Here is a 16,111-nt window from a genome sequence, read left to right on the forward strand (position 1 = left end):
CTGACACAGGACTTTCTCTAATATTGTGGTAAAGACTATTAAAAACTAAATGCAGAGTTCACTCTGTTACACAGATAGGAAGCATCTTCACAGGCCCTCTTTTCTCTAAGGTCAGACCACCTTCAGGAAGGGTCAACCTGGAGTTTGGTTCCATTTCAGAAAGCACCCTGTTTTCAAAGTGTCCAATGGTCTGAGGTTTCCTTGGCTGTTCTAATCTTGCTCACAACAGGGATGTCCACCTTGGGAATCACCAGGTCTAAACCTTTATGAAAGGGATGCCATCTGGGTCACAGGAAGGCCTTAGGATTTCAGCCTTTGGGACAAGCATATAAACGCTCTAATTGGCTGCCCCTGACACAGTCACCACGTTCTGCCTGTGTATTCTCCACCCATGGGCGGGTGGAAGCCTGTGGCTGTGTCCCAAGGTGAGGCACGAGCTGGAGAATGTAGATTCTGGTCAGCCAACCTGGACTTTGTCAGTGTCACGGTGGGTCAGGCAACATGCTCAGGGCAGCAGCACTGTGCTTTGGGATGCATGTTAATCCCCCAGTTTCACTGACTTGCTGGTTAAAATGTAAACCATTTAGTAAGAATTTCTGGAAAGGGATACAATTGTGAGGCCTCTTGTCCTGACTCCCCTTATAAGCCCCAGGGCAACTTCTTGGAGTACAGTGTTCCCAGGAGCGCCCCAATCTCACAAATGCCTCTGTCACTCTTGGTGAGTAACGCTGTCAGCTCTAATGATGTTGAGAAATAAAGGAAACTCTGGCTTAGTCTGCTAACACCCTGGAAATTTCCATCACCCACTGAGTAGGTGGAATTTTCAGACTGGCCAACAGGCGGTGCTCTGGCTCACCCATGCCTAGGGAACACTGGGGTTTTCATTCCTGGTGGTTTTCTCTCCTGGTGGTTTTCTCAAGGATGGGCCACCTGAACCAGAATCACCAGCAATGCATGCCTCTCTCACTCCTACTCCAGACGTGCTAAATCGGAAGCCTGGGGGCTGGGGGGAGGCACTGAGGAATTACAGCTGCTAACAAAATCTACACATGTCTTAGGCACCCTGATGTTGCGGAATACTGTGGGCATCCCAGGAGGGAATGCTGGAGTGTCCTTTCTGAAAACAAGGCCTCATCAGTAATGATGTTTCTTCACTGTGATTTCTTCGCCAGGAAATATTTTGATCCCTGTCTCAAGTAAGTTATTAATAAGCTTTTCCAACCAATAAAATTACTAGTGAATTATAAAGGTTAATGTTTGAGCCTTTTGATGTGAATTTGTCATGTGTGAACAGTGTTCCTGGTGGCGCTATAATGTTTCTACTTGTCTAAATCTGTGTTTATTTGCACCTGCTGAATCAACTGTGTAGCTCTTGATTCCTCCTTCTCACCCTCTGCTTGGCCTACCACAGTGTAGATCAGCTGCAAAGTAATCAATTGTTAATACTGAGGAAACGGTAGCATCTAAGTAGTATTTTTAATATAGAAACTTCAAAAATGCTAACAAAATAAAGTTTGATGGGGCCAGGAATACTTTAGGCACCCCGATTTTAAGGGAAATTAATTCTAAATAAACTTAATAAGGAGTTAGGTGCAAGTACTCTTGAGGAGGTAGCTGGCGGGTGGTGGGAGGCACAAGCTGCAAATGGAAATGGGATATATCATTTTACTAATTTTTGGCAAATTCCACGTCCTCCCTTCCTCCGTGCATTTCCCAATGCTCCAGTTTTGCTGGAGGTGGCCTTCTGTGGCAGCAAAGAAACTCTAGATTTAAAGCGTGAAACATGAGGTGCTATGCAATGCTTATGTACCACTAAGTGAGAACGCCAAGGCTAAAGCAAACGAAGGTGTTTTAAAGAACTTCTCGATACCAAGTAGATGGGCCACATGAAGCCTAGAAAGGTCTCAGCGGAAAAAAACCAAAATACAGTAAAGGCTGAACACTTGCACGGGGGAGCCACAGCCAATGCAGTGAAATGAGATCACAGATGGTGACACTGAGCGGAAGGATGCAGTACCTCGGAGGCATGTTACTTTAACTGGATCCAGAGGGCGTCTTTCAGGACCTGTCTCTCCTGACTGCACTGACCTTTTCCTTTTCCCAAGGCCGCATGAGTACTTAAGCTCATCGGTTGTGAAAACAAATCTGATGAGGTATCGAAGGAGCCGTCTCCCATCTTTCTTTGAAGAATTTACCGCCTCGTCCCACTGTTTGCTCGTTATGTAGACAGGATAGTTGTTCAACAGCTGCTTGCTTCCCTGGAAAAGCGAAGTATTTTCTCATTACCTTAACTTAGCCAGCCAGCCAGCCAGCCAGCCAAGGCGATCTCCATTTCAAAGGCAAACATGCTTTTTAACCAAGTGGCTCTGCTGACAATGAACCAGGTACTGAAGAGCACAGGTAATTGCTCACACTGAGAACGGGCACTTTTCAAATTACATTTGCATTTTCTATAACAAGAGCCAATGAGGTATAATGAACACCTTTGAAAGAGGAGCTATTTATAACTTGCATTTTAACAGGTAGGTTAAAATGTGTCAAGATCCAATGACAGGGAACAGTATTTAAATATAACCCGTAACTTTCCTTTTCAATCTATTAAAATATGCAAAAATGACTTTGAAGAGTGTGATCAAACAGGTCTCTTCATCCTTTGGTTGGCGGTTAAGTATTTTTAGAAATGATGCTGGTGGTCTATTTTCATAAGGTATTTATTACTTGTGCTTAATTCGCCTAACACCTGATAGCCACTGCATAACAGTGGAAAGAAATGACATTAAAAAGTGAATTTAAAAAAGGGAGAATTGTGAAAACTAAAGAAAAAAAAAAATCAGTAACGCAAACCAGGTTTCCTCAAATTATAGCTTCTGCAAATGCCACTATGTCAACTCAAAATTTTTCTTCCTTTTCATCTTCTTAATTTATGTCTGCTATAAAATTCCCAGGCTCAATAGCTGCAGTGGGACTAATTACAGGAATTTCTGTAACATTTATAAGCCATGTTTAGTCAATTCCACCTACACAACCATTACTTTAGTTCTGGTTGTCCATAAAATTCTACAGTCCAGGACAAATTAATTAACCCATGATCTTAGTTTTAATGTACTCCTTCCCTAGTAATTAAGGTGTACAAAATAAAGAAAAACTCATTCAGTTTTACAACTCTGCAAATTTACTACAGGTTATAAATTTGGCACTGTTTGGGTCTGATAGGGTTTTATTTCAAAAACTGCTGTTAGTTAAGCACTGAGAAGGGCAAATGGCACAGGACCCAAGAGGACAGGCGCAGACAAGACTGTCCCCTAAAGCTGCATGGAATCACACCCGGGGAAAGTCATCACCACACTGGTCACACTTCCTTGAACGAGAAGGAGTGTGGCTCAGGTTCCTTGTTATAAGGGAGGCAGCTGAGGCACACGGTTTATACTCTGAATTTAGACCAGCTGCAGTGTGAACTGAATCTTGGTTCCAGGTGTTATTTGTGTTTCTTGAGCTCGTGACTTCAACTGGTTGCACCAAAGTTTCCCTGTTTATAAAATGGGAAGAACTAAATTATCGTGGGTTTAAGACTTGAGTATAGGGGAGCACGAACCAAGACTTGGCTCTGGTGCTGTAAATGATCACAGATGGGCAAGAGTCCAGAGGTTCAAAAAGGGTCCCCTCAGCCCAGGCTGCTCTCTCACAGCCCGGGGTGAGAGATGGAGGGATGATGGGAGTCTGCGGTAGCACAGAGAAGCAAGGAGGAAAGATACAGAATCCAAGAGGGCAGGCAACCATTCCAGTGAGCAAGGGTGTGGGGGACTGAAGAGTCAAGGTGATTCCCAGGTGAAATGGCAGTGTCCTTAACAAAGACAAGGAACAGAGAGAGGGTCACGGCATGGCGGAGATAGATCGCAAGGGAAGAGAATTCTCCTGCTTCCCATGCACAGGGAGGAAAGGGTTTGCCAGGGTTGTGATTAGTGGAGCTCTCAGGACAACAGGGTGGGGCCCGAGGAATGTGGAATCCAGGGCTGGTTGCCTCAGACCACAGATTGTGTCAAAAAGTATTTCTGTGGAAGAACATTACTGATAACCGCCACCATTTACACAATCAGCGATGCACAGACTGAGGCTAGCCCCATGCACTCTGTGGCCTTGGCCTCTTCGCTGCTCACACGTGGTGCTGCCAGTACCCTGGCAGAGCCGGGCTCTGGGGCAGGCCTCAGACAGGTGACCGACATGGAAGCTTCAGCTCTGTCTGTCAAACTAAGGATAATGATCCCCGCTTGCAGGTTTGTGGTGGGGAAACCACCCATCTCCCCACCTGAAGATAAGCCCACGAGAGCTGGGGTTTTTAGTCTGTGCTTTACTCAGTGCCTTATTCTCAGGGCTGAGAACAGTGCCCGACACACAGTAGGTGCAGTGAGTATCTGTACAATGACTGATGCAGTAGATGCTAGTGTGGCTGCTATGAAGCACACGCTCAAGAATGGTGGCTACAATGAAGAGTTCTTTCTTGTTTTCTTTCTCTCTCTTTTTACTGCTGCGGCACTGGGACATTTGAAGAGCTTCTGATGAATAGAAATGGGCAGAGTGAAAGATCTTTAAGGAGAGCAACAAAGACAAGGGGCCATTAAAAGCTGGTACTAGGGTCAGAGGGCTTCTGCCAATCCTTAATTTAAGATCATCCTTTCAGTGATGGTCCTTGTAAGTACACCTGTCAGCCTCAGAAAAGGAGACTGAGCAGTGGGTTGTTAAACCTTTTACTTATTTAATGTTGTGCAAGTTTTTTTATTATTAAAAAATATTTTTAATGTTTGTTTACTTTTGAGAGAAAGAGAGAGTAACAGAGTGAGAGCAGGGAAGGGGCAGAGAGAGAGGGAGACACAGAATCTGAAGCAGGCTCCAGGCTCCGAGCTGTCAGCACAGAGTCTGATGTGGGGCTCGAACTCATGAACCACGAGATCATGACCTGAACCAAAGTTGGACACTTAGCCAACTGAGCCACTCAGGAGACCCTAATACTGTGCAAGTTTTAAAAACAGCTTTCCCGGGGCGCCTGGGTGGCTCAGTCGGTTGGGCGTCTGACTTCGGCTCAGGTCATGATCTCGCAGTTCGTGGGTTTGAGCCCCACGTTGGACTCTGTGCTGACGGCTCAGAGCCTGGAGCCTGCTTTGGATTCTGCGTCTCCCTCTCTCTGCCCTTACTCTACTCATGGTCTGTCTGTCTCTCTCTCTCTCAAAAATAAATAAACGTTAAAAAATTGTTTTAAATAAATAAATAAATAAATAAATAAATAAATAAATAAATAAAAAACAGCTTTCCCTTGGGTGTCTGAGCTCATTGGGCAAGACAGGGTTCCTGTAACTGTTTTGCCAAGGATGTTAAATCCTTTTCCAAGGTCTCACAAGACAAAAGGTGGAACTAGGAACCTGGTCCTTGAATTCAGAGCCCACCCCTAAGGCCAGGGTTGAGTCTGTTTCAAGATGAGAGGTGCTGGAGATGAGGGAGCTCAGAAACCAAGGAATGAACTTTCTCAAATCCTTAAAAAGAATCCACTCATACAGAAGAGCTCAACAGCTCTCCAAAAAATGAAGCTCTCCATAAGTGTAGAAATACCATTTGGAGGTAATTTTCTTAAAAAAAAAAAAAAAAAAAAGGAAAAGCAGGAAGAAAGTAATTTACAGCCCCAAACAACTCAGATGCTCCCTGTTTTAAGGATGAGATTTACCATACTGTTTTATTTTTTTTTTAATGTTTATTTATTTTTGAGAGAGAGAATGTGAGCAGAGGAGGGGCAGAGAAAGAGGGAGACACAGAATCTGAAGCAGGTTCCAGGCTCTGGGCTGTTAGCACAGAGCCCGAGGCGGGGCTCGGACCCATGGACCGTGAGATCATGACCTGAGCCGAAGTCAGATGCTTAACCAACTGAGCCACCCAGGAACCCTGAGATTTACCATACTGCTTTACCATAGTTAATAGAAATAAAATGTGATCAATAATACTGAGAAAATGCCCACATGCCTGAAATGACAGTAAAAACAGCATAATAATGGCGATGATGGGTAATAAAAAAGTTTGAATATTCCTATCCAGAGGAAATGTAGATATGTCCCTTTTTTATGTTTTCATAAATTCTGATTGCATAGTCTCTTCAATTAGCCACCAACAGGTTATTAAACTCTCATCTATAAATCACTTTGAAAAAACCAAAATAAAAAGCATTCATTTAATGCATTCACAGACTCAAACAAATGGAAGACATATTACTTAACATTTAAGTAACTTCTGAATTACTCTTAGGAACAATGTGCTCTGTGAGCACAGAGAGGGTATGGCAATCAGGGAGAACTTCTTGGAGGAAGTGGGCTTTTTAGAAGTGTTTTTCTGTATAACAGAAATGTCAAGTTGGGAAATGTGGACCCTATTCTAGGGAGTAAACAAAGGATTTCAAGCATGTGACATTTATTCTGGAATAAATACTGGTTTAGAAAACTAACTTCCTAGTGTGGAGAAAGGAGAAGAATATGTTGCATAGTCCAGGTAAAACGTGTGGGGAGAGAGGTAGAGAAAAGAGACACTACTCAATGTAGCTGTGGAACAAGCAGATGTCAGGAATGAGGAAGGAATCAGTAATGCCTCAGAAATTTCTGCCTGGGGTTGTTGCTGCCTTTACTGCAGAGAAAACAGGGGTAGGGATGGGCATTCAGAGGCTATGCCATGAGTTTGAGGGTGCAAGAGCATTCCACTGTTGGTCAGCATTTGGACACAGTGGCTGGGAGTTGGGGACTGGTGGCCCAGATCTAGATTTGGGACTTGTTAACCTGCATGTAGCTGGTGTTCAGAGAGAGAACATAACTGACTGGAGAAGGGCAGTGGATGGTGAGAGAGGGAGATGAAAGGTGACACTCTGGGGAAATGGTGGATGGAAAAGGACAAGGAAGGAGAAGACAGTCCTGACACTGAGTCCAAGAGAAAGAGCATGGAGCAGAAAGGTGAGGTCCTGGGGATAATGGGAGCTGGAAAAAGGGCCCCTGCACTGGCACTGGGAATGTCCCCAGGGCCACTTGCAGAGGACTCTGGTAAGTAGTCAAGGTGCAGCCAGATTCTTGGGGGCAAAAGAGCAAGTTGGAAACCAAGAATGGCGTAACAAATACAGACCAGTCTTTCAAGTGTTTTAATCTCTAAAGAAATGAGGTGGCCATTCTGCAAGTGCCTTCAATGACAGGCACTGGAGACATGGCCCAACCTTCAAGGAGCCTGATGCATGGTGGTGCACAGTGGAAGGGTGGACAGGGACTGCAGTGCGTGATGGAAAGAGAAAGAAAAGATGGTAATGGAGGGAGTGTGGGAGCATCAAGGGAAGGCCTAGTTTCATGGTGTTTGATACTCAGAGGAGTGACCCGGTAAATCGGTGCACAAGACAAGGAATAACTGATGGCACAAAGCCCCAGAAGGGGAAGGGGAGCATGGATGAAAGAACAGGCGTGGATGGGTAGCCCCAACAAGGGGCAGGGGCATGGCTTCCTGGGGGCACCAAGTGTGCCAGAAGGTAGGAATCAGTGCAGCAGAATTCACCGGATTGACTTCAACTTGGTATTGCTTACTTTTTTGCAGAATTCAAGAGAGGGAGGGTGGTGGCCCCAGGGACGGGGCACTGGAGGAAAGGGGCAGACACTCTGAAGTAGCTCCTCCAAACTTCAGGGAAAGGGAGTGACTGCGAAACATGTCTCATGCCACAGGTGAGTTTCCGTGTCTTTTCATTCTCTGGTCTATTTTATGTGCAGAAAAGTGGGGAGTGGTGTTTTCTTGTCTATCTTCAGCAGCGAGGCACGGGGTCAGGGTGGGAATGGCAGGTGTGAGGCTGGATCTATGAAGTGGATAGCACAAGGATAGAATTTTTTAATTTTTTAATATTTATTTTTGAGAGAGAGAGAGAGAGGGAGAGAGAGAGAGAGAGGGAGAGAGAGAGAGAGAGAGAGTGTGAGTGAGTGGGGGAGGGGGAGACAGAGAATTTGAAGCAGAATCCAGGCTCTGAGCTGTCAGCACAGAGCCCGATGTGGGGCTCAAACTCACGAACCATGAGATCATAACCTGAGCCGAAGTCAGACACTTAACTGACTGAGCCACCCAGGCGCCCCTTGAGAAAGGAATCTCAAGATGATTTCAACTAGACACAGACAGTATGGAAGGATGTGTGAAGACGAGATGAGAAGGTCCACAGCCTGCTGTCACCAGTGAACAATTCACCTTGCCAAAAGAAGCAAACTACGTAAAAAGAGCTGACATACTGCTATCAATCTAGGACATTTCTAACCTCAGCACCATACGGTGCTGTTGTTACTTCCACTGGATTTAGGTTCTAAAGTCTGTATGATTAAACAACATATTTCAAAACCGAGCCTTGAAAATCTTGTAAAAATGTACCATGTTTAAACTGACATACCATTACCAGCAGAACAGACCCTTTCTCCTACACTTTGGAAGGGGCTGTGGTTGCTCCTACCAAGGTCCAGAGGAAGAAATGCTCATGTTTCAGAGCCCAGGGTCTGGTGAACACCCATCTAAAAATCAAGAAGTGTGGGAGGTGCCTTAGAGCAAGGGGTTTTTTGGAATACTGGCTCTGCCAGAGAAGGGCAGGCTGGTGTTTCCCATTTCAGCCCCTGTGCCGCAAGAATGCCAAAAGACTTGCCTATGCCATTTAAACTGGCATTTCTTTACCGCCCCCTCTCAAGAGTACAGCGTTGAATCTTGGTGAGTCAAGTACACGTATGATCTTCCTCCAAAGTACATGGACTCATAGGTAATAAGCACCACAGACCTCAGAGAGTCAAAAATGTGTCTTGCCGGCCATCTGTTCTGGCGCATCCGTGGAAGCTATTGAGAAGCTTGGCCTGAAGGAAACTTCAGACAGAATGATGTCTACCTTTTGCCCTAGGAACCTACCTCGGCGGGCTGGTCGGCTGGCTGGGGGATCAGGAGCTGGTTGTGATGCTGCAACACAGTCTTCAAATAATCCAGAACGGTCTGGCAGGGCACTGGGTGGGAGAGATGGCAACGATTACACATTAGCTACCCCGGGACAAGGAAATCAAAAGCTTTAAAGTTTGAAGAGATTTTTGATGTAAACATTTAAATAAAAAAAGACTTATTTTCTAAAGGAAATAGAATCTTCTTTCATTTGACATCCGTAGTTATTTCAGTTTGTAAATACAGAACAGATGCTGTGATTTGGGGAGAATTTTTAGGCTCAGCACAATTCACTGAAAACTTTCAAGTCATACTTACTCTAAGATGGATTTGGGTCAATAATATGATCAATGAACCACTCACAGAAGATATGTATCTTGACTTCTTTGACTCAAGTTGTAACATCAGCACTCAGTGATGTTTTTTAAAATCAAGGTACTGCAAACTAATGTTTTGCCAGTTTTTAATTAATAATATAATGCCCAATTTTACTCACAGATTCATTCCTAGCTCTGTAAGCAAGCAGGAATGCCATGCAGTGTACACCTGCTTCCCAATGTGGATACAGCTGGCCAGGGTTTTTACTCATCTGGTCCAATACAGAGTTGGTTATTGTGTATTTCATTAACCGTTGCACTAATCTTTTGAGGTTGAAGCTCATAGATTCATTGAATAATTACCATAAAACTAAACAGATAGTAACCCAACACGGTACATTTTTTGTACCACTGCAGAAATAATTCCTACATCTTAAGATTGATATAAGAGCCATTTCAGAAGTAGTACTAATTGCCTTTAAAGGTCTTGGTAGCTTAGTTAATAACCCAGTTTATAGGAATTATTGCCACTATCTGTCTCAGATGTGTGTTTTCTTTAGCTTTTTTTTTTTGTCACAGTAAAGAAAATAATAAATATTTAACCGAAATCCCCAGTTTAAAGTATCACCACTGCTTCTTGGTTTTTCTTACCTTTTTTTTTTTTTTTTTTTAAAGATCGCAAACATAAGTTACCATCTTTATCTACACAGCTAATAGCTTTGGGTTTTTTAGGTGACATCATGGTGTAATATAACAAATCAAAAAACTACATCAACATCCTTTTGAAGAATCTGAATGATAGGAAGTAGAAGTAGTTTAAGAATCTTGCCAAAAAAAAGTACCATATATTCTTAAATAACCATCCTTATGGACCTGTGTATTATAGACCTGTCACAGGCCATGCCTAAGCAGTCCTTCGACTATGGTCTTCAAATTGGAGAAGCATTTGCCGAATAACCACAAACTCAACAAAAAGAAGGCATACGTGCATCAGTTTGAAATAGGCCTTTTATTAAACCAAAGTTTAATAAAACCTGTCAAGTACCTCTAATTCACTGGCCTGTTAAAAGCCTAACCCACTTTACTGACGCCACAGCAAGTTAAGAATGACTCTTTTGTTAATGGCATTGACTGTGGGGTGAAATGCAGGGGACCTGAGAAGCTAATGCTGAGTTCCGGGTTTCCACTATCTGTGTGGCCCCACTGAACTTGTGTCGAAGTCTCCTGCAACCAGTGTGGAGTGGGAGGCTCCCAATGGCAGCACTGTGTCCTTCCCGGTTTGTGCTCAGAAGCAAACACCGCTGTACACGTCACTGCTTTGTCAAGTGACGCATGCAAGGTGTTACTCTGGATTTATTTGGGAAGTCTTTTTTTTTTTTAATAATTTTTTTTTAATGTTTATTTATTATTGAGAGGCAGAGAGACACAGAGTGTGAGCAGGGGAGGGGTGGGGGGGAGGGGAGACACAGAATCCCAAGCAGGCTCCAAGCTCTGAGCTGTCAGCACAGAGTCTGACGCGAGGCTCGAACTCACGAACTGCAAAATCATGACCTGAGCCAAAGTCTGTTACCTAACCAACTGAGCCACCCAGGTGCCCCTATTTGGGAAGTCTTAGTAAAATTTGCAAATACTCATGGACTGATTAGGATTTGAATGAGACTTCTTTTGATCCTTTACCCATATTTTTTAGTCATTAAGATGTCTAAGAAAAAATGTTTAAATGAAACACTAAAATGCTTACAAAACTGAATATTCAGCATGACCTCAACCATGTTATGAATAATTATGTACATAAAGAGATTGAAAAGAAATAAACCAAAGTGTTAATAATAATTAAAAACGATTATATTTTAGTACCAAGATTAGGGTAGTTAACACTATCATCCTTGTAAAAACCAGTTTAAAAACATTTCTACAGTGGGCATGTATCATAATTTAAAAGTGGTTTGAAGAATGTCTACATAATTATTATCCCCCCCCCCCACCCCTTCCTTTGCTATATATTATCTGCAGTGTTTGTACACAGCCCTGGAAAGGCTTGGAGGCCGACTCTCCCATCTCCTAGCAGTGCTAAGCTATGAGCAAGGCCAGATGATTCAAATGTTGGAAGAAAACAGAATTTCATGCTATTGGCTGTAGGGGGCAAGTGGGTCCTGTAGGTTGATATCTGGGCACAAGACTGAAGGCCAGGAAGACAAGACAAAGCTATTTAGCCAGTTATGAAAGAGAACTCAGTTGTTAAGTGTCTGATTCTTGGTGTCAGCTCAGGTCATGATCTTGCAATTTTGTGGGTTTGAACCCCATGTCAGGGTCCATGCTGACAGCATGGAGGCTGCTTGGGATTCTCTCTCTCTCCCTCTCTCTGCCCCTCACCCCCCCTCGTGCTGTCTCTCTCAAAATAAATAAACGTAAAAAAAAAAAAAAAAGAAAGAAATAGCCACCAGGCATGATGCTGGGCCCTGAGTAACACCCTCCTCCAGCCCCTCCCTACTGCGCTCCTGGCCTTGACCCTCACAAGGCAGAGGCCTCCAGGCCCCTATCCAGCACAGGGCATGTCCCTGCTGTTACAGATTTGAAACATCACTCTCTGCTAGGGCTTTTTGGAGGGTTGCCTAGATTTATAATAGGGAAGGTGTAGAATCAAATGAAATATTTTTGGTGGAAAAAAAAAAAAAAAAGAAAGTCTGGAAAACAGAGATAGTTGTGTCTATTCAAAAGGGATGAAAGCGGAAGGAAACATTATCCTGACCCACAGCTACACCATGCTGCCTTCCCAGAGAAGCACCGGGCACTGAGAAGGCAATCGTGGAAAACCCCCTGTCCTCCTGCCCTGCTGTTGTGTCAATCTACAGTTTTGTGGACACACTGCGGAATTTCCCAGTGAGCACATGGGGCCCTCAGAGATGGGGAATAAGAGGCCTTTGCTTCCTTTGAGATTCCTGCAGTCCTGGCCAGACACTGCTCCTCTGGCCTCCAAGAGATGAGAGATGGGGTCAGGGCTTCCACCAAGAAAAGAGCAGCAGGATCCTCAAGAAGCTGATTATGCCCCAGACACCTCACATCCAACTGCCTCCTCACGCACGCTCTGAATTAAGCGAGTCATTCCCGTCGATGGAGAAGCTACCACCTCGGACCCACTGGGCAGGTTTCATGTATTTACTTATACGTTCTGCAAAAGAAAGGCACACGCACCTAGCAGGTTTAATGAGACAATAAATGAGGAACCAAAAACTGTAAAAGCTTCTATTAAAGGGAAGGGAGAATATAAAGGTACCCCAAATGTCCCTAGTTGTATCCTGATATTGAGAATTTCCACCCTCAGCCATGTAATAGCATTTTAATTTTTTTTAATATTTTTGAGAGAGAGAGAGAGCGAGCGAGCGAGCATGTGCACGTGAGGGAGGAGCAGAGAGGGAGGGAGACACAGATTCTGAAGCAGGCTCCAGACTCTGAGCTGTCAGCACAGAACCTGATGCAGGGCTCGAACCCACACACAGTGAGATCACACCTGAGCTGAAGCTTGATGCTTAACCAACTGAACCACCCAGGTGCTCACCACCACGTAACAGCATTTTAAAATGCATACCAGAGAATCCTAGAAAGAGCAAAAAACCTGAGAGGAAAAAAGCAAATTAGGAACATCTTTCATGTCAACAGATAAAGACTGAGGGAAACAGCTTACAAATACTCTGTTGGGTATCTAAGACATCCAGATGAATGTGCTACTCTCAAAAACAAACACACCCTCTAGCTTGGATGGCTTGATTTTGTCATGGCCGGTGTTAAGTTAGTTAAATCCACACAGACAGGGTCTTCAACACATTCTCAGTACTAGTATATAAGAGCTGATAAGAAGGCGTGAGAAGAATTGGTCAAAAAGTAATCCATGGGTACTTTTTTCCCCCTTAACGTACTGCCTCTGGCACTAGGAACTGTGTGATTCTGGGCAAGTTACTCAACCTCTCTTAGGCTCTGTTATCTCATCTGTAAAACCTGGACAATTGCCTACTGTATACAGTTACTGTAAAGTTTAAAATAATACATGTAAAGCAGAAAGCACCCAGTAGATACTGCCTAATGTAAGCTATTATTATTTTACGAGTAGGAGCCTGGTGAGTTCCTTAAAGGTTACTTCACTGACTGCTGACTTTGTTTTAAGGCTCTTCCAAGGAAAACTGTTCCAATTCTGTTTTTTTCCCCCCATATTAAGGGTGCTTGGGCTTGAGTACCCAATTTTCATTGCAGACCATTACGTTAAAATCTTGATCAGAGTAGAGTTTCTCTTCTTGTTTCTCAAGCATTTAATCTACTTTGCTGTATAATTGTTTTTAAAGACTTACAAAATACAACACCTGTGATTTTATAGGGAGATTGAAATTATTTACTGTCCTCTGATGACCATGCCATCTGTGCGATTATATCATCTTTAAGTGTCCTATTCACATTGTGTCTGTAAGGTAGAGGCACCTGAATTGTAAATATGAAGAAATAAACGAGCTTTAGAAAATACTCAGCCTTACAGATGCATGGTTATGCTTTTGATTATGACAATGTCCCATTTCTGTCTTATTTATTTATTTATTTATTGTTTAAATTTCTTTAATGTTTATTTATTTTTGAGAGAGAGACACAGAGCGTGAGTGGGGAAAGGGTGGAGAGGGAGACACAGAATTGAAAACAGGCTCCAGGCTCTGAGCTGTCAGCACAGAGTCCGATGCAGGTCTTGAACCCTCAAACCATGAGATCATGACCTGAGCCAAAGTCAGATGCCCAACTGGTTGAGCCACCCAGGTGCCCCCCCATCTCTGTCTAATTTAACTGATGAGGGTAGATGCAACAACATGCCTGACACTGGGCTAGGATTTAGGGTACACAGATAATGTTGACTTCATCTCTGCCTTCAAGGAGCTCAGATGGCCAGCCTCTCTTCATATTGGGACACCAGGGAGAGATAGAAAGAGAAAAAACAAAAACACACAGTAAAAACTTCCCGATACTGACTTTCACAGACATATACACGATATATTATGGCAAGTGGTTAATTCTGCCTGGGAACAGGGAGGGGTAGAATTTGTTACAGAGGTGAGTGTCAACTGAACTGGGAGCTGAAGGATGAGTTGGAGTTTCTCAAGTGGGGAAAAGAAGAATATGTTCTTGAAATGGAAGGAACAGCAGGAGTAAGGGAAAACCAGAAGCAAGTATAAGGTTGCACAGGAATCACAACTGTCCAATGGGGTTGGAATACTTGGTGTATGGTGGGAGCTGAGAGTCTAGTCTCTAAAAATGGACAGGAAAAGATTCAGGTAGAAAGAGACCCCATGTGTCATACTGAGTGCTGGAATTTACTCTACAGACCAGGAGAAGCCTTTAGAGGCTTTTCAGCAGGGAGAGGCTGGAGTCTGGGAGTAGGTGAGTGGCTACTGCAGTAGTCCATGTTGAGATAGGCCCGGATGAAAACAGTGGGGAGAGGAGGAACCCATACTGATGTGTATCCAAAAGGCGGAATCCAAAGAGGAGACTGATAGGACACAGGGGAGAGACATGCGTAATGGATGGATTGGAGGTTTCTAACCTGGGTAACTGCATACTGACCTCTTTTTAAGGATACCACTTACAACTGGGGGCGCCCTGGGTGGCTCAGTTGGTTAAGCGTCTGATTTCAGCTCAGGTCATGATCTCATGGTTTGTGAGTCTGATCCCTGTGTTGGGCACTGTGCTGTCAGCTCAGAGCTTGAAGCCTGCTTCAGATTCTGTCTCCCTCTCTCTGCCCTTTCCCCACTCACACACTGTCTCAAAAATAAATAAACATTTAAAAAAATTAAAAAAAATACCACTTACAATCTAAGAAAAACACTTAAAATTTCTGTATTACTAGCACAGAACACTTTCCCTCTGTTTCTTTCTTTTTTAAAAAATGTTTACTTATTTTGAGAGAGAGAGATAGAGAGTGTGAGCGAGCAGGGGAGGGGCAGAGAAAAAGGGAGACAGAATCCCAAGCAGGCTTCAGCTGTCAGCGCAGAGCCTGATGCAGGGCTCGATCTCATGAACTGTGAGATCACAACCTGAGCCGAAACCAAGTCTCTGCCACCTAAGCAACTGTGCCACCCAGGCTCCCCTCCTCTCTCTGTTTTTAAAGTTGCTATTTATTGAGCACTTACTGGAAGAACTAATAGACATCCAACTGCTACTTAATGAACTTAATACTTCCAACATTCTAATAGTATTTTTTTTTTAAATTTTTGAATGTTTATTTATTTTTGAGAGGGAGACACAGAGCGTGAGCAGGGGAGGGGTAGAGAGAGGGGAGACACAGAATCTGAAGCAGGTTTCAGACTCCCAGCTGTCAGCACAGAGACCGACGCAGGGCTCGACCTCAGAATCCGCGAGATCATGACCTGAGCCAAAGTCGGACGCTCAACCGACTGAGCCACCCAGGTGTATTATTGAGCCCCCTAATAGTATTATTAATTTCATGGTACAGAAAGAAACTGAGGTTCAGAATGGTTAAGTGATTTGCCAAAAATCACAGCTAACAAATAGCAGAAGCAGAAATCCAAACCCAGGTTTGACTCCAAACCCATTGTCTTTTATCATATTCTGTCTCTCTCAATCTCATGGCCACAGCAAGAGTTATGAGGACTTTTACCGATTTCTAAGTAAAAGAACTAAATCCTTTATACCTCTCTGTTCCTACCATTTGCTCTAAGTTTTTACTCAGGATATATTCACGGGTCTTCATCCTCCTTAGAACCCCCCACACTAAATGTGGACAATAGGCTTCTGAGGACTAGAAGCTGCCCTGAACATTCCTGCACAGGCACTTCTGGGCATGTGTAAGTGGGAGG

General features: G+C 43.8%; 1 protein-coding gene and 1 long non-coding RNA gene across 5 annotated transcripts in view; one reads left to right on the top strand and one right to left on the bottom strand.

Annotated features, from left to right (window-relative positions):
* The window catches only part of BEND4 (BEN domain containing 4), a 38,553-nt gene that overhangs the window by 8,051 nt on the left and 14,391 nt on the right, over positions 1-16,111 (bottom strand). For 2 of the 4 annotated variants that reach the window (XM_060655144.3, XM_060655143.3), the window contains 2 exons: positions 8,926-9,017; positions 2,018-2,258 (listed from right to left, as the gene is read on the bottom strand). In XM_060655144.3, coding sequence (XP_060511127.1) covers positions 2,018-2,258; positions 8,926-9,017 — 333 coding nt within the window. The remainder of the gene's footprint in view (positions 1-2,017; positions 2,259-8,925; positions 9,018-16,111) is intronic. The other 2 variants (XM_060655145.3, XM_060655146.3) reach the window with 2 other exon arrangements.
* Positions 942-9,003, top strand: LOC132692572 (uncharacterized). Its single transcript, XR_009616439.2, has 3 exons — positions 942-1,196; positions 7,597-7,721; positions 8,918-9,003. It is a non-coding gene; the product is annotated as an uncharacterized LOC132692572 (long non-coding RNA).

This window comes from Panthera onca, chromosome B1, assembly GCF_046562875.1.
Source record: "Panthera onca isolate mPanOnc1 chromosome B1, mPanOnc1 haplotype 2, whole genome shotgun sequence".
In the NCBI taxonomy this organism is placed as follows: Eukaryota; Metazoa; Chordata; class Mammalia; order Carnivora; family Felidae; genus Panthera; species Panthera onca.